Genomic DNA, 27,160 nt, shown 5'->3' with positions numbered 1-27,160 from the left:
TTCATTGTCTAGTGGACCTCTACAAAGATTGTTCAAATTATGGCCTTGGGGTCAAAATTGGCCCCGCCCCGGGGGGTCATGGGTATACTTGATATGTTTATAGTTAAAACTTCAAAAATCTTCTCCTCTGAACTTACTTGGACTAGAGCTTAGATATTTGGCATGATTCATCGTCTAGTGGACCTCTACAAAGATTGTTCAAATTATGGCCCTGGGGTCAAAATTGGCCCCACCCCTGGGTGGTCATGGGTTTTCTCTATTTGTTTAAGAAATCAAAAATCTCATCTGAACTTACGTTGCTTAGAGCTTAGATATTTGGCTTGATTCATCGTCTAGTGGACCTCTACAAAGATTGTTCAAATTATGGCCTTGGGGTCAAAATTGGCCCCGCCCGAGGGGGTTAGGGTATTCTCTATATGTTTATAGTGAAAACTTCAAAAATCTTCTCCTTTGAACTTACTTGGACTAGAGCTTAGATATTTGGCATGATTCATCGTCTAGTGGACCTCTACAAAGATTGTTCAAATTATGGCCTTGGGGTCAAAATTGGCCCCGCCCCCTTGGAGGGTCATGGGTTTTCTCTATATGTTTGTAGTGAAAAGTTCAAAAATCATCTCCTGAACTTACGTGGCTTAGAGCTTAGATATTTGGCATGATTCATCGTCTAGTGGACCTCTACAAAGTTTGTTCAAATTATGGACCTGGGGTCAAAATTGGCCACACCCCGGGGCTGATGGGTTTTCTCTATATGTGTTATAGTGAAAACTTAAAAAAATCTTCTCCGAACTCACAAAGACAAGTAACGTCTTAATTTAAACTGGATAACATATTTAGTACACATACCAATTTTCAATATGGGCCACATACAACAATTAATAACAAATATACATATATAGATACACACGTAAAATCAAGTAGTGACAAGAGCTTAGATATTTGGCATGATATATCATCTAGTTGACTTGTACCAATATTGTTCAATCTTTGCCCCTGGGGTCAAAAAATGGCCCCACCCGGGCGGTCATGGGTTTCCTTATATATGTATATGATGAAAACTTATAAAATCTTCTTCTCCGAAACCAAAAGGCGAAGGCCTTAGATTTTGGTATGAAGCATTGTTTATCGGACCACTATTAAGATTGTTCAAACTTTAGCCCTGGGGTCAAAATTGGCCACGCCCCGTGTTCATAGGCTTAGGTTTTCAATATTTGTATATAATGGAAGAATGTGCAATATATGACAGGTGAGCGATTCAGGGCCATTTGGCCCTCTTGTTTATTTTACTGTAAAATCACTTAAATGGATTAGGGTACAAAATGTGGAAAACAATAGCTACCCGTGTATGAGTTGGAAGATCATTGTGTATGCTTAATGTCAATCTCATAATGAGGTGCGACACCCTACTGTTAAAAGTATTAACTTGTATCATGTTTGGAATGGTTTTTTTATGTGAGGTTAAAAAATAACTTTTCAGTGTTTATCGAAGTATATACACACATGTAAGTTTTTAAATCTAGAGCTCTTAAATAGCCCTCGCATATCTACATGAATTAGTTATAAATTATTTATGAATAAATAAAAAAGAACAGGCTATCTTTAACATACCTTAAACATTCGTACTATTGTCATTATATTTTGTTGAAATATATGGTTATTCCCACAGATGTAATTCCATTAAGAAAGTGAACTACTAAGTAAACAAAAATCAATGTCAACATGATTCTCTCATATAGTGGAGTGTACGCTAATTGGAAAATTACAAGACCTTTTAAGGTGCCGTTTTATCGAGCTGGACTGGAACGCCGCATTCCATTTATCCATCAAGATGCCAGACACTATCGTAGTTATATGAGATCTGAACTGTGTTAAATCCCATAGTGATCCCTATAGAAATATATGTTTATCATTTTACAACTAGCATATATATCAAGTGTCAATAAACGGTAAGGTTTTCTGTCTTGCTGTCTTCTCTTTGAGCCGAAACATATTTACTTAAGTAAATTTCTGACTGGTTTTCAGCTTGACAAGATGTTTGTATCAATTGTCGCTAAGACAGTTGCCGACGTCTCAATGTATTTGCAGTCGTAACCTTCGGCGGTAGCCTTTAAAATTCAGAATTGCAAATACATGTATTTCCATTTCATGGTAACTTTCCTTCTAGTTAAGTTAGTTTTAAAGGTAAATTTTGCTAAATCATATTAATTTTCTAATGCTTTACTAATATCTACAATATATGTTTGTGAAAGAGAAATGGAATAATAAGTAAAAGGTTAACGAACAAATTTGTGGGATTTAAACAGACATTTAAGAGAAAATGTTTTCTACCATGCATTCGCGAGACATAGATGAGTTAGACTACGTTTTCGTTGTAATTTTCCAAGCCTTACTTATTGGCCAGACAATAGTTTTTTTTCAAGAAAATATATACGACGAAAACAATATTTTCCGCGTCAGTTCCATATTTCCATAGTACAATAAACAAACTGCCGAAGCCGTACAGTTCTTGCTGCATGTGCTATACGACTTATGCATGAGGTTTCTTCCATGAATTGGGAATTACAATACCTATAGCATCATATGGCGGTGATTACATTCGTGACAAAATGCAAGCAATGTTTGACGATACAGATGCAGTGGCGTTTTTGATTAATTAAATAACTTTTAATTAGTACCAGTCAATCTGATGTAAATGGTTTACGTAATGGTCATCTTCCTATCGAAGACAAATTGCAAGGAGGAGGTAAAATACTGTACCAGCCGTCTAGCCATTAATATCAGTTATTTAAATGGTTTTGGCTTGTTTCGAATAAACGTCTGAATAATTCACAATTACCTTTACCAGAGATGGTGTCACTAGACACAATTACCAGCTTCTAATAATATATGCGATCTGACAATAATAATAAACATTGTCAATTAGCATCAATAAATGATAATATGAGTAGCATTCATAGGAAACGGAAAAGTAGTACTGCAATACTATTTTTTTTCTGAACGTAATACTTTGAGCGTCATTATACAAATCATTTTGTTTGCGTATCCTCACACGATTGTTTTGCAAACTAACCATATATCAATCTACCTGACAGCTAATACTGTTGTTAATAAGCATAAAACTATAAACGTGGACAAGAGTGATCACAGGAGCAGAGCTTCCCATAAACAGTCTCAAATCCTTCAATTCAAATGCATAGATGGCGAAAAAACTTATTCCGTGGAAGGCTACGAATGTTTTGGGGTCAGTGTCTATGGTATTATAAAAAATGGTTCCTGCTAATGACCGTTAGTTTTCAATAATTGTAGCTATACCATTTTAATCATTCATTTATCATTTTCACACCATTACATAAAGCTAGAAATGATGTAACTGTTTCATTATGTCCACCTCTGAGTTAATCAATGAGTACGCCTACAATTCAAAGACCGATGTCGAATACAGCTTTTTTTCATTTTTAGACTGACATTTTTCATTTTTAAATACTAACGGCAAAATAGTAAAAGGACGTTTTGAAATATCATACAACACTTCCATCATGAAAGCACTGCAGTACATAATAATTGTTGTTCATCTAACTTAATTGGCTTTAAAAAGACAAAGCTTTTCCGACATGCAAATATTCATTCGGTAAACACGCATCGCATTCTTATAAATGTTGTCTGATGTAAAATCGTTGTCAGTATATATTTTTTATATATATTTTTTTTTTTTTAGTGTGTTACCTTTTATTGTCCCCGTACATTTATGGTATGCGTGGTTCGGGTCACACCACAGGAACATAACTCACAAAACATTTCATAAATATAGGGAATTTTATACATACTAGTGTATTAAATTTTAGTTATATCAATAATGATACCATCTTAAACAAAACATCATCTATAATTTGAATTATTATATTACATCCTTGTCTTTTTATTTCTATTTCAGATGTTAAAACAAGTATGACATAACTAAAAGGGTGAACACACATCTAAGTATATATATATATGGAATACTAGCATTAACATATGAGGCGAATGTTTTATAGGCCATATGAACTGGAGCAGTATGCACAATTTAATTAAGCACTGTCTCTACTGGGCTCTTCTGCACCGCGTTGTTGCAAACAAGGTCCTCTGCAAAAATATTTTCATTGTTACAAGACAGTATAAACAATCAACTAATAAGCATTTTTATTATGAATATCAATATATTGCTTTTTTAATGAATTTTTAAGCAGCTTTATAAGACAGCTTACCATTTGTTCTCTTTTCGAAGTTCTCGTAAACTGGATGAGGCTTCCGATTAGACGTATCTAAAGACGAGTACACATGAACGTTTTCGGGTCTGAAAAAAATAAAATAGTATAAATTTTCATTGGACACATGGTCGAATACTCTAAAAACTCGATTACACACTGTTTTAACGTGTTCGAATATTTATACTAGTAGTTTTTCAGTGGAATAAGACTGAATATAACTTTGTTGTTAATCTATAAGATTTAAGTCTTAGTCTCGTTCAAGAGTAACTTGTTTTCTAAATTGTGTTTACATTACAAATGCAGAAATGCATTCTTAATCAACGAAAATAGAAAATAATTTACACCTAATAAGATTAATGTATTCATACATTCAATTGAATATCTTGATATCGTAAAGTCGCTTACCCCGTGTCAACATTTCCTGAAAAAAGGAAAAAAAATATACCTATTTTGGTTATCATGGAGTTAATTGAAATAAATAATTAACATATATTTGACTTGTTTTGTATGATTTACAAAGTTAACATATTTACTATTTGATATTAACTTGAAGAGGAAGATGAAAGAAGAAGAACCCTGGAAACAGATGTATCATATTTTTGGTTTTTAAATGAACACAATGGGGAAGGAAGGACACATATTATTAACAAACGATTTACATTCTATGCATATTCAGCAACATCCCCAAATCTCAGTATGAATTTCGCTGGCATTACTCAAATATTGATAATGGATTATAATTGAAGAGCATGTTAATTGTAATTTTAAAACACAGTTCACTGTTTTAATTGGATTCATAATATACGATTATGAAACAAATGGCAAAGCAATTTTGACTCAGGAAATCAGTACTGTGTGTTTTAGCAATGTAATAGCTACATATTATTGACGTGCCATATAAGTATTCTTTAAAACAACAAAACAAGGATCCGCAAAACCAAAAAAACAAAAAACCGCTCCAATGAATGCAAATTTGAAAATGAAACATTTTAGAGCATTATGCAGACAAAAGACTACATTCTTTTTAAACAAATGATTTTTTTTCGGGTGTTCGGAAAAGATGGATCTAAAATAAGCTTTTTGAAGTATCGAAACGTTTGAGATTGTAAAAATATCTTATTTCCCGCTGTGTTTACACGACAAACAGTAGGACAGACTGACAGTTTATGAATGCAGAACAGGGTCCCATTTCTGTGGAAATATTTCATGAAAGGAAACAACTACAATTAGTTAAATAAGACTTAAGAGTCTGCATGCCATTGTGTGTTGTCTTTCCCTCGAAGTTCCTTGTTATTGATAATAACTTTATTTTACGTAAACATATATTAATTTAGATAAACATGATTATGACGTAATGATAAAACACTTGTATATTGTATGCTTTAAAACACCATCTTAAATACATGATGTTATTTTGAATATATTGATAATGATATATTGCCTGTTTTCATTGACAGTCAACTTAATAGAATAATCATGTATATAGTATAATAATAGCCGGAGATAATGTTTCAATACATAATAGTCACATGTCTTATAATGTCTTATTATTTTTATATTTAGTTAAAAGCAGACATCTTCTTCTTGTTTTCTTGTTATGAGGTTTATTTTTCAAAGGATGCCAATACTTTATTTTCGAAAACAACAACAACATAGAAAGTATTTAGTACATTCTGTGTGTTTCTAAACTTGATTTGACTTTCTACGATTTATTTTTGATTCAAAGAGCTCGTTTAAATGTGATTTTTTATTTCAACATATAACGGATGAATAAGTGAGCCATTCAAAAAAAGATTTATTTTAGTAAAACACATCTGGATTCAGTCTCAACTTACAACTTATCGCATAATTGAACGTAGCGCTTTAAAGTATCTCAAATTTAGTTACAATATATTTAATGTACACTTTTAATTTGATGAGTACATACCAAGAGCAGCATAGTCCGAAGTAGCTGTTGTCATGGACACATCTTCATAAGGCCTGCCAGCGTCATATCCAGGATTTTCAGATTCGGTTCTATAAAAACAACCTGTTACATGTAAAGTCGTAGTTCATAATTGTGTAGTTTTACACCTGGTTAAGCCAGGCAATAAGAGAAAGATTTCATGTTAACCGACCCAAAATACATATCCATTGTTTGGTATGGAAATATAAAGATAATGCGGAGGACGCAATTATATTTACTGGTGTAAAAAACGAAATTAACATAAACTCATTAACATGAAATAACAACAACATAACAAAGCCTACGTACATGAATGGTCCAGCAGGAGCCTCTGCAAAAGAATACACAAACAGTTATTATTGTAGCACCTTTTTTGGTATCGAATATCTTTCCTTAACTTGAGCAAGTTCAGATACATGTTAATACGTAGAGTGAACTCATAAGGTAAGTAAGGGATTGCAGACAATGGGTTATATTTAATTTAAGCAACATTGAGGGTTCGAAGGGAGATAATATTATTGATTTTCTCCCAGTTATTTCAGCGAAATACTCAATAATCAAATAAGAAGAATATAACTTTGTATAGAGATGGGTGGAAGAGCCATATTAATAAAACAAACTAAATGTAACAATAGTTCATATAAGACGTATAAAGTCAGAATTAGTGTCTGACTTTCTAAATATCGTTTGTAGTTTACGTCTTTATGTCAGTATATTGTCGATGAGAACTACAATACTATTACCTGAATACATGTGAAAGTTTAAAACTATATTACCATTCGAAGGTATACTTGGTAAATTGGGAATCTTGCCATTTTCTATCTTTGATTTAATGTTTCGTACTTTAGAAAAAACATAATTCACACGCTACTATATATAGTTACATTTTACTTTGTAAATTATTCCCGCAAAAACGATTATATCATTTCAACTCGTGTGATTATCACGAGAAGTGAGGGTGATTATACAATAATTTCCCGACGAAAACAAGCAATTGCATCACTGAGGTCATTGTTACGAAAGAAAGTGTCCGACGGGTAGACACAAATTGACCATTGCAAGCTTTTTATAGGATTTAAACAAAACTATCGATGAAAGTAAAGTAATGTTAGTTAAACCGTTAATGACATTCCGTGTTGCAGTACAAGGGGTACCGGGGAAATACACACTTACCGAAAGTTTACGACAGGGGTGAAGATTAAAAAGCAGTGAGATATTTCAGGAAGTGTAAACTCAGGTTGATTTTATTGTACTTCTTCTGCTAATAAATGTAAATTATTCACGATAAATGGCTAGTGTCATTCAAGCCTCTCAAAAGCAATTCAAGGTTTGATCGACCAGAGCTATACTTACATATTGAAGTAAACGACAAAATCTTCCGACGTTAACAATTAATAATTTTATTGAGATAGTGGAAGACTATAAATATTGACGTCTACGGTCAAATTGCAAAAAAATACGTAGAAAAGGAAGCATTTCAATTTTCAATTAACCACTTGTTTATTGTTAATGTCATTCATAACCATTTTGTTTAATTTTTTAAAAATCCTAAATTTCTTTCAAAATGAGTTTTTCAAATTCGGATCAAATCGTTCGCAAATGACACAACTTCACTGAATATAATTGATGATACATAATTTGTCTATGAAATCTACCTTTGAAAAGTGTGTGTACTAAATCATGAATCAATTCACAAATTGTACAAAAAACACTTTTTTCAAAACTGTACTGATATGAAGGAATGGTTTATTCGGAGAATATTTTCCATCTAAAATGGTCTTGCTTTTTGAGGACAAGTTGGATATAGCTTCCGTAAAATGTTGAAACATAAAATGCCATCCAGTAAAGGACATTCATGCGATAAAATTAAATTTGAGAGTTCGATATTCAGGAAGGATGTTTCTTCTTGTACCGTTATGAACCATACTATAAGAAACAACATTGTCGTTTCCAATTCATGGTATGTATACTAAATACATCCGGAGCAGCGAAATGTGTAACGGAAAGGACATTTTAAAGTATGTTTTGAAATAAAACTGTTCGATTTACTTGATAAAGCATGCATTGTTCTCTTGAAATACCATAATTGCTAAGTGTTAATCATTCGGACAATTGCGAATAGTATCCATCAGCTTAAGCTATTGCAAAACATAGATATTAATATAAAATTTGCCTAGAAGTTTTGATGTTGGCTTTTTGATATAGTGGGCAGGTAGACCTTACGAGTCTGTAATGTGAAAAGGAAGACTGCCGTTGAAGACGGATTGCAAATCTCGCAGCCTTTTATTTTAAAGGCTAAATGCAGTTACAATCGGCATGTGATTTAGTTTTATATTTGTACAACCATAAAAGTATACTAAAATCCATAGTACTCTTCCAGACAATTAGTCAATACTTCGATAATCACATCGATATGTCATCTATATTTGTTATTCTTCAGTTGAAGTTTATCTGGTTGTGTTTGTTTGAGAGTTTCTAACTCCGATTTTGTTTTAAATGAGGCTGGTAGAGAATTATCAAGTGCTACATATTGAAGGAAATCTTGTTCATAAATATCATTAAGAAACTCACTTCGGTTGAATTTGAGGCAAGATTGGTTCTATATTTATGCGAAAAGCTATATTTGTGGATGTGTTATATTTGACTGATACCTTTCTAATTCCATTTCTATGATACAAAGGGCGACAATATATTTCGGTAGTTATTAGTCCCCGTTTTGCGTATTGTAACATTTTTATCGTCATCAAGATAGTTTTGTTTTATTTGAATGTATACCATCAATATATCGTTTAAAAAGGTTTTATGGTTATGAATTTACGACTAAATCAGATTAAAAAAGAAGATAATTGCATCAAATGCGAACGTTTGTGTATGTTTTTATTCTTTGACATGAAGTGTATAAGCTTAACCTTGTCCGTTAAGATATATTCCTAGCTGTTAAAGTACTGTTTATCGTTTTAATTTTGACCGTTAACCTTTACCCATTGTAGCTTGTAATCGTTCAGAATAATGTCAGCAATAAAAATCAGCTTTCTAATACTAGTACTTTGTTTAATATTTCCAGTCTATGTTTTGCATTGAATTATCTGCACCACACATTGACTAGTTTTGTTTCCACTTAATTCCCATTTCCATATTTGATTCTTATCGTTTTCGCAGTATACTCCTTGAAGCATATATATTTATATATATATATCAGTTGTAATCCCCATTCTATTTTCATATTGAATCAGAATTATCTTGCAGAAGTCTTCTTAAAGCATTTATTTGTTTTCGTTTAATGTTACACCTAAGCCTCGGCAATTGGGGTTTGCTTTATGTTTTTTCATAATAGGGTAATCTTTTTGAATAGTTATTGCACAAATATATCAAAACGTATTGGGACTGCTCACATCTATATTTATCATTAAAGTAATTTGCAACATCTGGGTAAATGGGTAAATATTACTAACCCCCCCCCCCCGCCCCGATAATGCATTGCCTAAAACTTCAAAAAGCTCTTGACAATATAAACTCTCGCGTGTCTTCATAAATAGTGACAACTATTTCTTAAACATTAAATTGAGATTACTTCAAAACCTCTATATGGGAAAAGTTATAAATATACGTGCACATGGACAGCCGACATCGGCAGAACAGACGGCCATTTTACAAGAATCCACATTAGAAAAAATTATTTCCCGTAAGGTAACACTTATTTTGGTGTAAATTCAATATCTGTTTCATACTGTGAAATGTACCTCTTTTCTTGGATATGTTGAATGTGTAATTCCGTTGGAAAATGACAACGATGACAGCTATAACTACGATCGCTCCAAGACAACCGCCAATCACTCCACCAACGACTGGGACAGGACTCGCTGTATACACTGAAATTGCAGTTCGTTTTGTACATTAGTTATATATATATTCAAAAGTAATTTTAATGTGCAGTTTGTTTAAAGGTATTATTTTACCTAGTGATATTGCATATAAGTGCCTTTTTTGAAAATATCTATTAAATAAGCGTTCTCAGTAACCAAAAAGGTAATTGCCCGTCATTGTTGTTGTGATGTTAAATGTTCTGGTCCAACCGCTTTTCCCCATTTCGTTTTCGGCAAACATTCGTATAAAGTATAAGGTTCCAGGCTGCAGTTGTTGTAAGATCGTATTCACTTTAGTTTTGTTTTCAAGTTTCCCTTCATACGTTTCAAACTTAACATCCCAACGTTGTCTGTCGACACTGATTTCGACATACACAGTCTGACTGAACCCGCCGTGAAATCCCCGAGTCCACGTCAACACAGCTGATGTTTGTTGTATATTGGTCATGGAAATGATGGTTGGGGCGAATGGTGGACCTGGCATTGAGATGACATACCAAGTATTTGTTTGTTTGTCGGCGCGCATAATTTGTTTCATATTCTACTTTTTGACAGTGTTTTATGCAAACTAGTGTTTATAATTGCATGATACACAATCTTGAACGCCACTTATTCAAAGATATGTCAGAACGTCAAAAATGACTTTCTTTGTTTTGTCTATAATTTTTGCCGAGTATCAAACGAAAATCACATAAGACATTTATTAATAAGGAATGAAAAGTGAAATATTTACCATAAAATACAGCTAGCGTTAAATAATTTTATATGTGAAGGGCTTTGTTTAGCAGTTATTTGTCCTTAAAACATATTTTTGATGTTTTGAAATCTCTGAATAAAATGAACTTCAGGTCATGCAAATAGAAATATAGGTTATATTTATGCATTTATATAATTTATATAAATGTTTTAAATACAAATCATACTGATACATTCAATAACAATTCCATAAAATAACTTAGTACTAACAATTGTCAATGACTGTACTTGAGGTGGTGGGTAAGTTAATTTATACTCGCACTCGGGAAAGGTCAATTCGACGAGTGTCCCGATAAAATTGTTAGTCACATTAGGTTATTGAAGCATTGTGCACTGACAGAATGAACCTGGGCTACAGCTACCCTGGTTCACCAGTGTATAGCACTGTCAAACGGGATCCCAATAACGTTTCTCGCGGATGACGATTAGTATTTTGTTAGAGGTATTGTACAGATTTGTATAATGATGCGGTTATTTGTTGAGCTACAGCGCCTCATAGCGAACACATGCATTTTGGCGCTAATTTCGATAAACACACGCTCTCTCTCTCTCATCATAATTATACACGATTTTTCAAAATAAAATAACATCCTATGACAATAAAACATAGTTATACTATTTTCAAATAACTAATACCTCATACTAATTTGAAAAAAAAGAAATTGTTGGACGAATTTTTAAACGGTAAACCTGTATTTTAGCAATTTAAAATTACAAAAAGAACAGTCATAAATTGCACGAGGATCGAATAATATTTATTTTTGTTAATCAGCGCTAAATAAATATTGGATATTTTTATAGTTTAATGAACATCTGAGGACATATATTTTTCGGAGGAACGTGAACATGTACTTTGTTTTTTTGCCAACGAAACCTTTAAAAATAAAGCTATCAGTAAACGTAATATAATAATTATATGACTGCAATATGATAAAAACGTTTAAAATAAATTCACTTCAGCTGCAGTTTTATGGGTGTATTTCATAAGATATCATTATGTTTTTGCTTGAATAATGAACGTTTCAAATATACCCCTTGAACTATTTTTCATACCTTTTGGTTTAAGAATTACAGTCAGATTCTGACTTCCAATATTATTTTCGATGGTAAGTTTGTATGAACCGAGCTCTTCCTCCTTCTTTACAGTCAGCATTGTCCGCACAACAAAGCCACCAACTTCAATGTTGTGATCGAAAACTCGGTATGTTAAACGTTTAGGCAATATTGATGTTGATGCAATGTTTGACTTTGATTCACTGTTTTCCTTTACAATATAAACTTTTATATCCTGTGTATTGGAGAAGAAGTCGACCGAGAACTCTGACACATTTCCAATCTGAACAGCAACCGTCATTGTTGTTTCAACTGTCATAATAACAGGGTATGCTGCAAGCAAAAGCAAAGGTTGTTATCCCGTCATAGATTACATAGATACATGTATGTATATTGACATTTCAAGTGTTTAAAAATCCTAACATCAGTCATTAAAATAAATTAATTGTTTTTTTAAAGTATACAATAAGTCAAAATATCTAATCAACCTTTACATTTCTCAATAATACAGTTGCAAACCCAAGCTTGTTTGTTATTGTATATCTTACATCCATCTTCTTCCCGTCCGCATATATGTTATTATCTGTTGTGTCTTATGTCGCCTTATCTCCTAGTTACTTACTAAGTTGTGGTTAATTTATTTACCCGAACTATCAAGAATTATTTCACATAGAGTCTTTACATACGACGTTACATAAAAAAGTCAGGATAACAATTGAAACACTCAAAATGCATTTATGACACCATAGTTTTTTTCTTTCTTGTTAGTTCAGTTTACAGTTTAGTGTACCAAACAATAATACGTTTTATCAACGCACTTAAATAACGATATAATAATTTATGGATATTTAAAGTATCAAGAACTTATGTAAAGATAAAACAATCATATTTGAAATAAATGTTCAATGCACAAATGCTTTTACATATCTTGTATTCGCAAGAGGAACAGTAATCGACCGTTTTCATTTAAATATTGGAACCTGACATGTATCAGATGAACTTGATTGACCGTATACATAACCTTACCATACTTTATTCACTGATATAGTCGGTCAGATAATCAAACATTTACTGTGTTTTTAAGAAAACTATTAAGAACGAAAAACGACTTCATGTTAAAATGTTTCAGACTGTAATGCGATTTAAGTATATTGCATTCATATTGATTGCACCCTTATACTACTCTTTTGAACATTACTCTAGTACTGATTATACTACTGCTTCTATTACAGGTGGAGTGCCTCAGGATGCCATACTAGGCCATCTTTATTTTTTGATTGATGTTAACGATATGTCAGCCTTGTTTAAAAACAAGCTCTTGTTATATGCTGATGATTCTGGCATGCTCATTTCAGGTAAATGTAAGTTTTCTGTTGAAACATCCTTAAAAGATGACCTGCATCTTGTCAGTCAAAGGTTGGTTGATATGAAGTTGTCACTTCATTTATGTAAAAATGGGTCAATTTTATTTGGGTCTAAACATTAAAAAGGTCAAATTCGACCCTTGATATGACATGTAATGGTATCACTATTGAACCAACTTTTGTTGTTTATATTGGCGCAACTATTGATTCCTATCTTGAGATTCTATGGCTCATTCCCTAAAAAGGCTAATGCAATGTTTAAAATATATATGTATCGGAAGAAAGGTTACCTTATACATACATACTATACTATTCATGCATTTATTGTTATTTTCTAAATCAGAAGTCGCTATATTAATTTGTAAAAACCGGTAAAAGATGCTTGTTGAACGGCAAGGTACAGTTGCATTATTATAGTGTGGGATAATACTAAAGAAAACATACGAAATTATGAATGCAGCAATATAACAATTAAACAATATGAATCACTATCAAATACTTCCATAATGTTTTGATTGCATTCTAATGCCTGGTAATTTTATAATCGATAATGTTTACGATTGATTAGCTTACATTGTAGCGATCATTTAATCCTTAATATGCCTATCAATTTCCGTTTCCATATCCAACGGTAAAAATACAGCACGCCTAATTAAAACATGTCGAATTGAAGATACATAAAATTACTTAATGGTTCTTCAAAGAAACATGAATATGAGCACGAAGCAGAGAACACGACCAATCTTATTAGAAAACTATAGGTATTTGCCAATTCGGAGTTAATAAATTATAACATTATCCTAAACTTGAGCAGCTCGGCAGTACAAAAAAGAAGGTGAATTAGCATCATCGATAGCAATAGCGATAGACTCACGCACTCAATTATGCATATAATGATAATATATAATAGCCAATAAATTGAATTCTGTAACATATAACTTCGATTTGCCGGAAAAGCGTTCCTAGGCTTCAATACACAAGAGTAGGTAACATATTCATACGCGCAGGTAGACATTTTTGACAGGTAGCGGTAAATTGAAGTCAAATTGAAACCGAAAAGAATAAAATAATAAAATAGTAGGATAATTAAATAGTCAGGTATGTAATAACAGGAATACTATGATGACCTGCATCACGTCTCGTTCGGTGAGTAAACATGTATTCGTCTCGACGGATACGTGTTTACACACCGAACTCGGCATGATACGGTAAGACGGTCACCAGAAAAGTGTCCTATCATAATATCCCCTACATCAGCGATGAAAAACAGTCTAATGTCTAAGGCCGCAACCTGCACCGCTCATTGCTAAGACAGGGTAAATATGTGTACATACACAATATGTTAAGAAGGGCCTGTCCTTGTCCTGCACTCGGGTTCCTGCTGTACCGAGCACCGTTCTCTACTTCACACGTGTAGACTCCGTTATCCTTGTATGTAAGACTTGTCAATGTGAGAACGTCTGAACCCGAGAATGTCCTGACCACTCCGTATCCCGGCCACACCTGCTTCCAGGAAGTGTACGTGTAGGTGGCTGGGACACCGCTTGGGTTACAACGTATCACGACTGACGGGGCATTGACAGTGGTATTCTGTGTAACGACCCCCACATCTGGTGAATCTGTGGACATTTGTGATACTGATATTGTCATTACCTTTGGGAAACATTACTTAAATTGCACTAATGTGCAAAAAGTGCGACAATGTGAATATTACAAAAGCTTTAACCTAGCACTGGATATCGTGTTTTTGTAATAATAAAGCTTATGAAAACAGTCATTACCATCTTATTATTTATGAAAACAACGTTTCGGCCATATTTGCCTTCATTATATTTATAGACAAGGACGACATAAACTGAAAATGAAGGCATAGTAATACCATGTCGAAAGCGATGAGGTCAAATCAAAACAAACATTTATATTGTAGAAAACGAATATTTAAAAAGACTTTTCTTATGGAAAATATGCAATTCAAATTAAATATCTATAAAACCAAAAACGATGAGGGGCGAACGACAACATACGTCAGTGATTTACACGAACATATGACACATGTTACTTTTTTAGGAGGTAATGTGCATTTCTGTTCATAAACGTCAATGTTTGTGTAGAAATCTACAGAAACAAGGCATGTAGTCAAAAGTTTAAACATAAAATTTGGTTATATTAATTTTCGATTATTATATATTCATTTTAAAACCTGAACTCATTTGGCTATAGCCAATATTTTTGATCGCCGACGACGCTTGCAATGACGCAAAGGCAATGTCAATTTGCATATAAGAAAACTACAGACCTGTTTAACGTTAAAATGTTAACATTCATGTTATTTGCATCTGAAAAATGTTAAATATGAAAGACAAATCTACTTATTTTATGAATATGTTTTTCTGGGTATGACCGAAATAGTGTTTTTTGCCTTATTTACAAAGAATGATAGGTTTTATATCTGTAGAAAAGTAATTCAATTTACGGCGAAAAGACAGCAACGTTAATATCTCTATTTACTATAGATGAATGATACTCTCTGAAGCAGTAAATATTTAAACTATTAAACTAGTAATCTATTTTTTTAGAAACATCGCAATTATGTCAATAGAGACTAGTGTTGGTATTTTCTTTGTAACAATGTTCAATTTTCGTTTTTTTATGTGTTAAATTACTCACTGTATATAATTCGTTACGTTCGAACGTTGTGATTTTTGTACAAGTTTGCTATCTTCCCCATTCTTCTAAAATTATTTCTATAGTGTTTCATCTGGATACACAATTATTAGATAAATAATGCCAGCTATTAATTAATTAGGCATATTTTGGCAATAAGTTGATCTCTTAAACAAACTTATGCCATTATATATATATATGCAGCTACCTTGCAATTTTACAAACATCTTATAATTAACGTCATTTGCTTTCTAATGCAAGGACCATAGCGACAATAACTTCAACATATCACGGTTGTTGTTTTCAACATTTTTCCAACAACTTTTATTCTGCCTCATCTCACCATTCTGTCAATCACATAAAACAGTTATGCTTACATCTGATGACGACTTGGGTGTTGTTGAACTTGTTGCCGCCATAGCCGTTGTATGCTGTACATCGATAATCCCCGGCATCCTCCCTCTGTGCATCAGTAATCATATACCCTAGAGAGTTGCTTCCCTTAACCAACCTATTTGTAGGTACGGTGTTCCCACTGTCGAATCTTGACCATGTGATTGTAGACAAAGGTTTACTATCGACTGTGCAAGATAAAGAACCTGATTGTGTCTCATCTATCTCGACTGGTGCAATGTTCACAGAGACGATTGGGTTGTCTATAGTTAAAAACAATTAAAATAACCGACTGTCACATCAATTGCAGTGCTTTAATTTGACAAGATGACGACTTTAAAGCTAGTCTTGTATTGCGCACATGATGATGCATGGTCGAATACATGACAATTATAAAAAAACAACAGAAAACAGGAATAGATATATGACAACAAACCAAACGCTGCATAAGTGAAACATGTATTTGGAAACGCTAGGCAAGTCAGACACGTAGTAGTGTCCTGTTTCTGTTCTGACGTCCAACATACAGCGCCTTAACGAAGTTAGAAACAAACTTTGATATATGCTAGGTAAGATTATACATATTAAAAGATAAAATAAATATGTTTCTAACACTACGTCTTAAGTATGTTTTTGGCCGTCGAAAGAAGGTTTAAACATGTTTCCTTTCAAAGTAGATATAGATATCTTCCATGTTCAAAGCCAATTTAAACATGTGGGTGATAGTTTTATATTTCCTTTTACACTGGGAGGATGCTGTTATACTATTCAACTTACATTTCAGGTCTAGTTTCTCACGAGCCCACTCGGCAGTTGAGCTTTGTAACCCGTTTCCTGCCCTACATTCCATCACATGACCGTCCATTTTATGCGTGGGAACAAATTTAATAACCTGTGACGTCAATTTCCCGCCATACTCCCCCGACATATTCACGAGAGACTCGTTACTGGTGATCGTTTGATTATTACGGAACCAATTGATGATGGATGCTGGGTTGGAGGACCCAGTTGAACATGTCAGTGTCACCTTGTTTACACCATTTGCATATATGCCTGTTGCTCCCGTGATGGTTGTTGTCAGTGCTGGAACTGAAATAATAGTATAACAACTGTTAGTGTGCTTCATATGACCAACCTCCAGCTGCTTTTATTTCATTTCTAATTTATTTTATACTTGCAAACACTAACTAGAAATAAGTGGAAGGAAATGGACATGCCTTTGTGGACTGTAACATTGAACCCTTATGAGTCAACTGTGATGAGCGAAATTAGATTAAAAGTAGAGCAACCATTATTTGAGGGATTGATAAGAAACGTCTTTGTTGGCATTTGTTTATAATTTCATTCCTTAGAGTCTATAAGGGTCTCATACTTGTCATATTAAATCGAAAGGACCATTGGCTTAAACTTCTTTGAGTTATTTATCGGTACGTTTTGACAAGCACAAGACCAACAGCGACCGAAAAATAACTTAAAGCATTATAATCTCAAAAGCTAACAGGTTACATTTACATGGCATTTACTTATTTTTCGAAATGAGGAAACGACCTTGGCTCGTTGCGTTGAGATATCAATCGGATATTATTTAACTTGTAAAGTCACCACGACCTGTAACTTTACAATTTCACCTCAAAATATGGGTTATAACTATTTTTTTCTTTTATTGCACAATCGTTTATTATAACTAATCTGAAGCAATTTTTTTAGTTTAGGTCACATTGGCCTTAACCTTTGACCTATTACCTTAACCCGGATAATGCTTCGAAAAAGGGCTTCTAAAATAAGGTTTCCGTCACAAAGCCATTTATAAATGATTACTCAATTTTATTTGTAACATTCTTTGTATTCTTCTTATCATGGATGTCACTTGTACCAATTATAAAGATATTCCATGTGAGCTTAAGAATAACAGGTAAGAAGATTTATTCAGAAATATAAGTTAAAAAGTCAGTATAAAATATTCATAACATGATATGCCTTGTTTCCGGTTAGATATAAACTTCAAGTATTTTTTCTGTTTTTTTACATGTGTAAGTTTACATTGCAGAATTTCTATTTGTCATACATTAATATTATATTATATATTCATATGTCACTTCGCATGCTTGTAAAATATTAAATAAAACAACTAGTCCAAGAAACAATTGACGTTGGATAAACGTTGTAACAACATCAAAAACTGACGTTGGAAAGACGTTATATACTAGTTGAAAATTAAGGTATTTTAAACGTCAGTCTTCTACGTTTAAACTCCGTTGGAATATCGACGTTTGAAATAACATAGTGACAACGACAAAAACCAAATGTTCAACCATGCATACCACGCAGGTATCAAATCATTAGAAAGAATCCCCTCATTTTACCTTGTATATCTACCCAGTATCCTAGACTGAACATCAGTACAGGATTTACGTCCATTCATTTTATAACAAACAATTCGGATTATGAACAAGTTACATTTTCACAACGAATATATACGAAATATGGCTATTTAAATCATAAAGTAATTTTATACCGTACGCAAGACGCTAATGCAGCAAAGTCACATTTAAGTGTGTTTTGTTTCTTTGAAGATGCAATTATGCAAACCTCAAATTTGAGCTACTGGCATAGTTTTTCAAACAAGAACACCACTATTTATTACTATCAGAGATATCATTCATACAAATAACCTGATTAAATTCAAAATCGTCAAAATATATTTTATGTGTGTGTGTAAAAATATGAACCCTTCTATAAACATATCAGAATAAGCCCAGGAAACCTAGGTTTTGACCCCATATCACACGCCAAAGAAGAAAAATATAAAGATCTTTAAAAAATAGTCATTGACTGTGATGCTCACGGGTCAATGATGTGTGTACCAGTGTTAGTGAATGCGTGTGTGTTTGTATGTGTCTGCACCTGTCTGTGTATTTGTGCATGTATGTTAAAAACCAAAATTTCATGAAAATCGGATATTTTTCTTAAAATATCCTGCATAAATAAACTGTTAAAAGTTCAATGAAAAAAATGATATAGGTAAGATATTTCATAAGATTTGACCTAATGACCTTGATTCTGATTTTGAGTGACCACAGATATTCGTAACAACAAGAAGACGAGTATTTTGACCAAGTTTCATTACAATTAAATAAAAATGTACTGACCCGCCCCGTTTTGACCGTTATAAATCGTAAGATTTCGATTAAAAATCCGGCTATAATGCATATTCTAAATGTGAACAGTACTTAATAAGACATACTTAAACCAAAGCGATGAAAATTTGTCCTAATATGTGTAAAGTGTTTGTAAAGAAAGTACATGATTAAGTGTTTCATAATCTTTCGTAATCTATCTTTTTGATACAAGCCTTCACTGTTCTATTTTTTGTATCATATTGAGCAAATTAAACATCATGAGTTTTAGAACTCCCATTGCTACATATTTTACAAACTTAATAATAATTGTATTTCTATTGATAAAATACATTCATGCGTTCGGATGCGTACTGGTACTAATTAAATCAAAAGTGCAATAACACAGGTGAATCAATCATAGTATATGTGTATCGTGTATATAGATAGTGGAGTAAATCATAAAAGAAAAAAAACGAACGATTAATTAATGCATACAGCACAAAAATGAAAGATATTTGCCCCAAAAAAACCCACAAAACAACTATAAAGGGGTTTGCTTATCATACGTTCGCACAAGTGTGAAACTGTTAATAGTTTAAGTGCATACAAGGAATTACTCAAACTATCAAAGTGCATTTATATTCAATTTTAACAAGCTTGGGATTTAGCGAAGCAAATCAGTTGTTCATGAAATATATGATTTTAGAAACTTCTTACTAACTTATGTTTGTTTTAAATTGAACAAATTACTACTGAAAAGAATAAGCAAGCACACTTTTTGATGTTAGAAGCCTCTAAAATTATTATACTGTAAACAATATAAGTTGAATGATATAGGTTAACTTGTGTGAACAGTTAAAACAACATATTTCTTCCGTCCTTCACCTCCTCGTCTGTCCCGAGCGTTCTTCAGACCGGATCAAATTGACACATCCACCTCATGTTCAGCAGCGATTGTTGTAATGGAGACGGTGAATTGCGTTTCACTCTATTTTATCGCCAAACCCCAAATAGGCTTCTAAATTGAACAGATTCTCGACTGGAAAAAAGACTTGATAAAATAGTATTGATAATTACCAATAATAACATCCAGTAAGAATATTTGCGAAACGTAATCATTTACCTTGACATTTCCGACTTTGTCAAAACTTATCTTCTGCAAAATACCTTATAAGTAGAAGCAGGAATATATATCCTATAAATTTTGCTCCGATGCCATGACACTCGTCTCCTTCCGAAGTATTCACAAATTTGTTTTAACGCATATGATCTTATTGATACGATGACATCAGATCAAAGTCAGAGCAGTTCTCAATATTTACTCACGTGGAACTAAATCAGGAGTTTGTATTGGTGGATTATTATTTATCTTAAGAATCATATACTAGCAAAAGATTAGTATACTTCATTCAATTTTCAAAGCGATCTACGCATAATATGATAATTGATTTATGTGTTAATCATTTTAAAACGTAGAAAACCCGCAAACTCTTCCCTTTAAGACTCCGTCAGGTTAATTAATTTAGTTACAACATTGGGCATACCTGAATTTCATAATACATATCATTGTATGTCATAAGTTGAAACAATTAAAAGAAATATCAAACAATTGGATTTCAAGATGATGATCTCATGACTCGATTGGTTAATATAATACCAAAATTAGTAAAGGTCAGGTGCGTTTTCTCTAGGCCTTTGCCTACACTTTTCTAGAAAAATCAAAAATCGATTAAAAATGTCAAATCTGCAATAAAGGCAAAGGGTGGTAAAACATGCAATCACGAAATATGCGCCGTATTTAATATCGGATTCTAGTTATTTCAAATCATTTTCCTTTGCTTGAAATTAACGTAAAAAAATGATATTTTTCTTTATGTTCTTACAACTATAAAATTTACGTAAAAATTCATATACCTCCACCTAGCTAAACAAATATCTGTGGAGACTTGTCCCTTAGTCACCATCTCCTTGGAAACTGGTATACACATTTACGTCAATTTCCTCCCCCGATGGTAACCGGAACAAGAAGCCTTGTAAAATTGATCTGTTCAAGAGGGGTACTATATCAATAAATAAGTACAATGTGATATTCAATTAACAATAAATATTATGGACCGTAATAAAATACAAAACAAAACCGCGTTTGGGCCTTTCAGATTCTGACAAAAGATCAAACTTACACAGATATGACAAATATCTTTAGACATTTAATTTTACTAAAACATTTCGAAACAGAATGGTACAAATCGGCGCGAATTGTGCAAGGAACTTAATTTTCACTGAAACAGCCGTGTACATCAATAGAAAATGAGTGCTAAACACATTTAAACGTGTATTGAATCAACTTACCTTGTTGTATTTTATTATAATTATATATAAAGAGCAGCGCCTCCAGAAAAGTGGTTGACTCCTTCTCTCGTCAATATTCGTAAACCCAACAAAATGGCGCGCGTCAATCTTTAGAAAAGTTAACATGTATTTCATTCGGAATTATCATTACATGTTAAGAAGCTTTCGTTATAAAGATGTTTTCAAATCTTTGTTGAACAATTTAAATTCAAACTAAATATTTCAAAAAAAGAGGAAAAGAACAACATACATAAATGTGACACCACGCAGAAAATCTAATTTCAGAACAACCCAAGGGATACAGCTTGAATTAATAAAATGAACGAGTTAAATAATTCATTTGCAGCAGGAAAACAAGTATTGAGAAAGTACTTGTCATATCGTGTGTGTAAAATATATGAACCTGGTTAAATACAGCTTATGACAAAATAATAACCAAAACCAACATCGGATCGATGTCTGTTAAGATGTCTGACTGACGTCGTGGTTTTGAGGTTGATACATCGTAGTATTTAAGCCGGCGACGACGATACCTGAATCTCACCTTCATCCAACGTTGATCCAACATCATGAGTTTTCTGGGTTATAACCAAATTGGTAGTATTTGAGTAAATTATACGTTTTTCACATTAATGATTAAAGTCATTCATTTTCCATCTTAATCATAATCGTAATATTTGAATTATTTACAAAAATCTTTCTTAAAGACAACAAGTTAAATCTGTTCAATTCAAACGGGAGATGATGACAAAAGCGAATACAAAGAAATTGGTGTTATCTAACCGTCACAATTTAATAATTGGTAAGAGTGAAGTGTTTATGTTGGGAATCTTACTGGATGCTATCTAATTATGTTTTACCTATAAATATTATTAAAGCGATTGCTAGTAAATTTGGTTTAAAATAATTTCGGTATTTAATTTCGTGACAGATCTTTTACGTCTTTCATCATAATTGCCAAAGGTGTCAAGTTTTAATTTTAAGGTAAGAAAAGGTTGTGATTGTATTGTTTAAGATTATATAAAATATCCACGGAAGTTTTAAAAGTTACTATTCAAAGTGCTGATATTGTATACAAGCACATTATCTTTAGGGTTTCAATGAAAATATATTAACGATAATATGCATCGTGCTAGTAAAAAAGAGCAATTTTTAAAATATGTATATTAAGTAGTTCGTATCAGACTTAGAAAGTCATATAATTCTAAGTTTAATGTGCATTATTTGATTTTAACCTGTCACAAGCTTACATTTTCTAAGATAGTGATAAATTCTACCATTAGCGACGTTTAATAAAAGCAAAACATGGGTTGCACCAGCGACAATATTTTTTACCCGATATTGATAGCCCTATTTTTACCTGAACACCCATATGTAGTGACTTTTTATTCATATCATTTAAATGATAATGCAAAACCAAACAAATCGTTAAAAATATCCAAATCTTTAAATATACGTTGAAATCAAATACGTTATGCTAATCAATTTAGCAAATTTATTTGACAAATTTTACATTTTCATTTAAAATTTCAAGCTGAAAATCAAACAACCAAGCTGTCATTTTCACTATTCTGTCGAATGTGACCAGAGAATATTAAACTAACATCTTGTATCTCGCGAAAATAATGCCTTTGTATTAAGCATCAGAACATGTCTATGAAACTGAAATGTCTGAAAAATCTTGGTCTTAAAGTATCTCCTAACTCAGAAAGCACAGGTAAAAGAGTAGATATGAATGATATGCAAAACATGCTTGCCGAGTTGAATGATGGAACAAATGAATATGACGAGTGGTAAAGAGTAGATGTGGAAGGAAAGAAGAAAATGAAAGTCATCAAAGAAAAGTATGCAACAGGAAGAATTTATTGCCAAAGTACTATCAATCAGTATGAAGATTTTCAGCAGCATGTTGGACGAGTAAAAAAGCAGTGCATGACCTTAAGGCAAATTTGCCTGAAAATGACTTAATAATCCAAATGGATTTTGCTGAAAATTTCACATGTTCTTGTATGGACGAAGTTCAGAGCGCGTACTGGAACGTGACGAATGTTACTTTACACCCATTTGTATGTTTTAAGAATGAACTGGGCATAGTACAGCATACTGACTTGGTTTTCGTCTCTGATGTTAACAATCACAATGCTACGGCAGTTTTGACAATCATAGACACACTCATGGGCACCATCAAACACATGTTTCCAAATGCTGACACCGTCCACTACTGGACTGATAGTCCATCTTCGCAGTACAGAAATAGGTACATTATTGACACTGTGTTTAGACATGCAGATATCTATGGACTGAAGGCCTGTGGAATTATTTTGAATCGGGCCATGGGAAGGGCCCCTGTGACGGCATAGGGGGAACAGCAAAGAGACAAGCGGCGGAGGCTGTCAAACAGGGCAAGGCCAACATTCAAGACGCAACAGATTTTTATAGTTGGGCAACACAAAACCAAAAAAGGATAATGTATCGCTTTTAAAAAAGCAATACATGATACCATGAAACTTGTGCATACAGGGAGTTGACGCAAAAATATGTACAACATGGACATTGATAAAGCAAATGAAGAATCTTACAAAGAACTTGCACCAAAGGAAACAGATAATGAACCCATGGAAACAGAAAACGAACAAATGGTTACAGAAAATATGCAAATAACTGTAAGAAAATTTGCAAAGTCAACAGTTCGTAGCCGCAATGGACGAGGAAGATTGGTATATAGGGAAGATACTTGACATCAATGGTGAAAATAAGACTGTTCGTGTTATGGAAGAAAGAACAACCAGAGAGTTACCACATACAGATGGCCAAAGTATGAAGATGTTTTGGAACTTGATGTAGATGAAATAATTTGTTGCATTGATGAGCCAGTTCCAACTGGAAGATCCCAAAGACTGTTCAAAATCAGTGAAGCTGATGTTGACAAAATTAAACTTTACAAAGAAAATTAATATGCATAAGACACGTTAGGTACGACACTGTACTCATCTAGTTAGTTAAACATAGTGTTTGTGTGTTTCTTGTTGTAATGTTGCATTTCTGTTCAATGACAAACTGTTTTTAAACTTGTACTATTGTACCTTGTTAGCTTAATTTTACTGATTCATGTCATAAGTTGTTACTTAAGCATTTACTACACACTGATGAACGTGTATGTAGTTTCATGGTAACATAAACGATATCAACATACACGTGCACATTGATAATGCATTTGGTTCGTTTTAAATGTAACATAAGAGCTACTACTCGATGCAATATTGATGCAGTCTATTCATTCTAATATTCGTCAGATACGTTATGTTGTTATTTTAAGCTCACAAGAACAGAATATGGTTAGTTCGGACATCCCAATCAATGTTATTGTTATAGGTTTGTTAAAATAAAAGCATATTAGATGTATTGTTAAATGATAATGAGTACATTATGTTCTTTAATATTGGTGTGCTATGCAAATGGCATTGTGTCAATGCTTTTTAGGTCATATTGTAGATGAATAGTTTCAAGGTGAATTGTTCTGTGCTAGAAAACACATTGTGAATAACAGCTTTCGATATAAACTAGGTTTATTTAAGCATTGTTTGATATGAACTTGTAAATCAACCTTATTACATTATGTTACAATGAGTCAGATACGTTACGTTTCGGGTGGTTTTCTTTAAAAGTACCTAACGAATTACTCAATAGCTTTCCTATCAAAGGCACGCTATCACATTTCTGTATAATTATAATATTTTTATCCAGTTAAAGTATATTTACTTCCAACATAACCATAATATTTTTCAAAACATCTTTCGGATGCACAATGATGCGACTTTAAAATTGTATAAGTCTGGCATTGAAAACATAAAGAAACCCATTTATTTTTACATTTCTTTGTATGTATTGTTTAGGTTTTTTATGAATGCATACATCAGTTCATTAGAATACGATGATAAAAATCTTCTTATGTGTACACATACACTAATTTAGCCTTATTCTATAAACATAACGTGTCTTACTACCTGTTTATAGTAGTACCCAGTTCAGGATTAAGCTAAAAAATATAGGACCTGTTTGATGTCACTGACTTCAGAATTTTACCAAGAGAACATTTTACTTCAAAATAAAAGTCGTTACAAACAGATTTTGTGTAGTTATTTTGAAACCTTTTCTTCCAAAAAATATGCACACTTAACGTAGAATGTCTAAGGTGCTCACTCGAAGTAGAGGCATCGTTGGACTTTTTGACAATGCCAAGGGCAATTTCTCTCATTTGGGTAGGTCAAGTAGCAATATGTTTTGCCATTCTACATTACATAAACAACTTTTCATATATAGGAAATTATTGGAATAAAACATACATTCGACAATCAGATTGACGTATTTTGAATCAGCGCTTCCCACTCCGTTCTCTGCACGACACTCATAACGACCAGTATCTTGCCTAGAAACCAATCTGATAACGTAAGTGCCCGAGTTGTCATCACTAGTCCCGTTGACCTGGTGGAGAACGACTGAGCTTCCGCCCTTGTACCAACGAAATGTTGCGGCAGGCTTGCTCCATGCCTGACATTTCAAAGCAACATTCTTGTCTCCTTCTTGTATGGTACGGTCAGTCATGAATGAAAGAATGGGGCTGTCTGCAACAGAAACGTGCAACAAATGAAACATAAACTAATTGATAATAACGTTTGAAAGTCATATACGTTGAAAGATAATGTTAAAGAAAATAAATATCGTTAATTAACTAAATACTGATTTTACTTACAATGTAAATTTAGACTAACAGTTGTGGACTTAACACTGCCAATATTGTTGGTGGCTGAACACGTGACAGACTGTCCGTCATTGTAACGGGTGGGATACATCCATAACTTCTGTTGTCTTACAACACCGTTGTACTGCCCCGTGGTGTTTACGTATGGGTGATTGTTAGATATCACTTGGTCCGAAGCTGTTCCGTTATGCCACGTGATTATCGACGGTGGGTTGGCAGAACCCGTCGTACATGACATTGCGAGACGGTTATTTCCTGTAGCCTGGAACCCGTCAGTATTACCAGTCAAACTGATGCCCGAGGGTTCAACTGAAAGTGTACGTGACATTAAAAATGTTACTTTATGCATAGAGTTATGCTTCACAATTTTGGTACTGATATAAGTAAACAGACTCGACCTTATTTTAATGCAGAGTTTATGTTGCAATGTATAATATTTCCGGTCATGCAAAGTAGCACTAATAATTCACGTAACACTGGGAGACAGTACATTGAAATAGTTCTACAGATACTTCTTGTGAATATTTGCGAAAGATGATAATGACCTTGTAAATTATCGGAAGTTATTATGATTGATATTAGTTTGCTATTTGTAAATATTTTACTAATAGTCAAATTAATTGAAAACATTTCAGTCAACACAGTTTGTTTATA

At 33.0% G+C, this 27,160-nt stretch overlaps 1 protein-coding gene across 6 annotated transcripts in view; it reads right to left on the bottom strand.

Moving 5' to 3' along the window:
* Window positions 1-3,630: 3,630 nt before the first annotated feature.
* The window catches only part of LOC128245124 (synaptogenesis protein syg-2-like), a 42,806-nt gene continuing 19,276 nt past the window's right edge, over window positions 3,631-27,160 (bottom strand). For 2 of the 6 annotated variants that reach the window (XM_052963361.1, XM_052963364.1), the window contains 13 exons: window positions 26,498-26,815; window positions 26,091-26,369; window positions 17,057-17,368; window positions 16,264-16,542; window positions 14,557-14,841; window positions 11,859-12,191; window positions 10,221-10,526; window positions 9,927-10,055; window positions 6,496-6,517; window positions 6,169-6,257; window positions 4,647-4,662; window positions 4,239-4,327; window positions 3,634-4,116 (listed from right to left, as the gene is read on the bottom strand). In XM_052963361.1, coding sequence (XP_052819321.1) covers window positions 4,058-4,116; window positions 4,239-4,327; window positions 4,647-4,662; window positions 6,169-6,257; window positions 6,496-6,517; window positions 9,927-10,055; window positions 10,221-10,526; window positions 11,859-12,191; window positions 14,557-14,841; window positions 16,264-16,542; window positions 17,057-17,368; window positions 26,091-26,369; window positions 26,498-26,815 — 2,516 coding nt within the window. In that variant the 3' untranslated portion in view covers window positions 3,634-4,057. Of the gene's footprint in view, window positions 4,117-4,238; window positions 4,328-4,609; window positions 4,663-6,168; window positions 6,258-6,495; window positions 6,518-9,926; window positions 10,056-10,220; window positions 10,527-11,858; window positions 12,192-14,556; window positions 14,842-16,263; window positions 16,543-17,056; window positions 17,369-26,090; window positions 26,370-26,497; window positions 26,816-27,160 lie in introns of all 6 variants that reach the window. The other 4 variants (XM_052963365.1, XM_052963362.1, XR_008263060.1 and 1 more) reach the window with 4 other exon arrangements.

This window comes from Mya arenaria, chromosome 8 (genome assembly GCF_026914265.1).
Source record: "Mya arenaria isolate MELC-2E11 chromosome 8, ASM2691426v1".
NCBI classification, from domain to species: domain Eukaryota; kingdom Metazoa; phylum Mollusca; class Bivalvia; order Myida; family Myidae; genus Mya; species Mya arenaria.
This window is presented reverse-complemented; position numbering and strand designations above follow the sequence as displayed.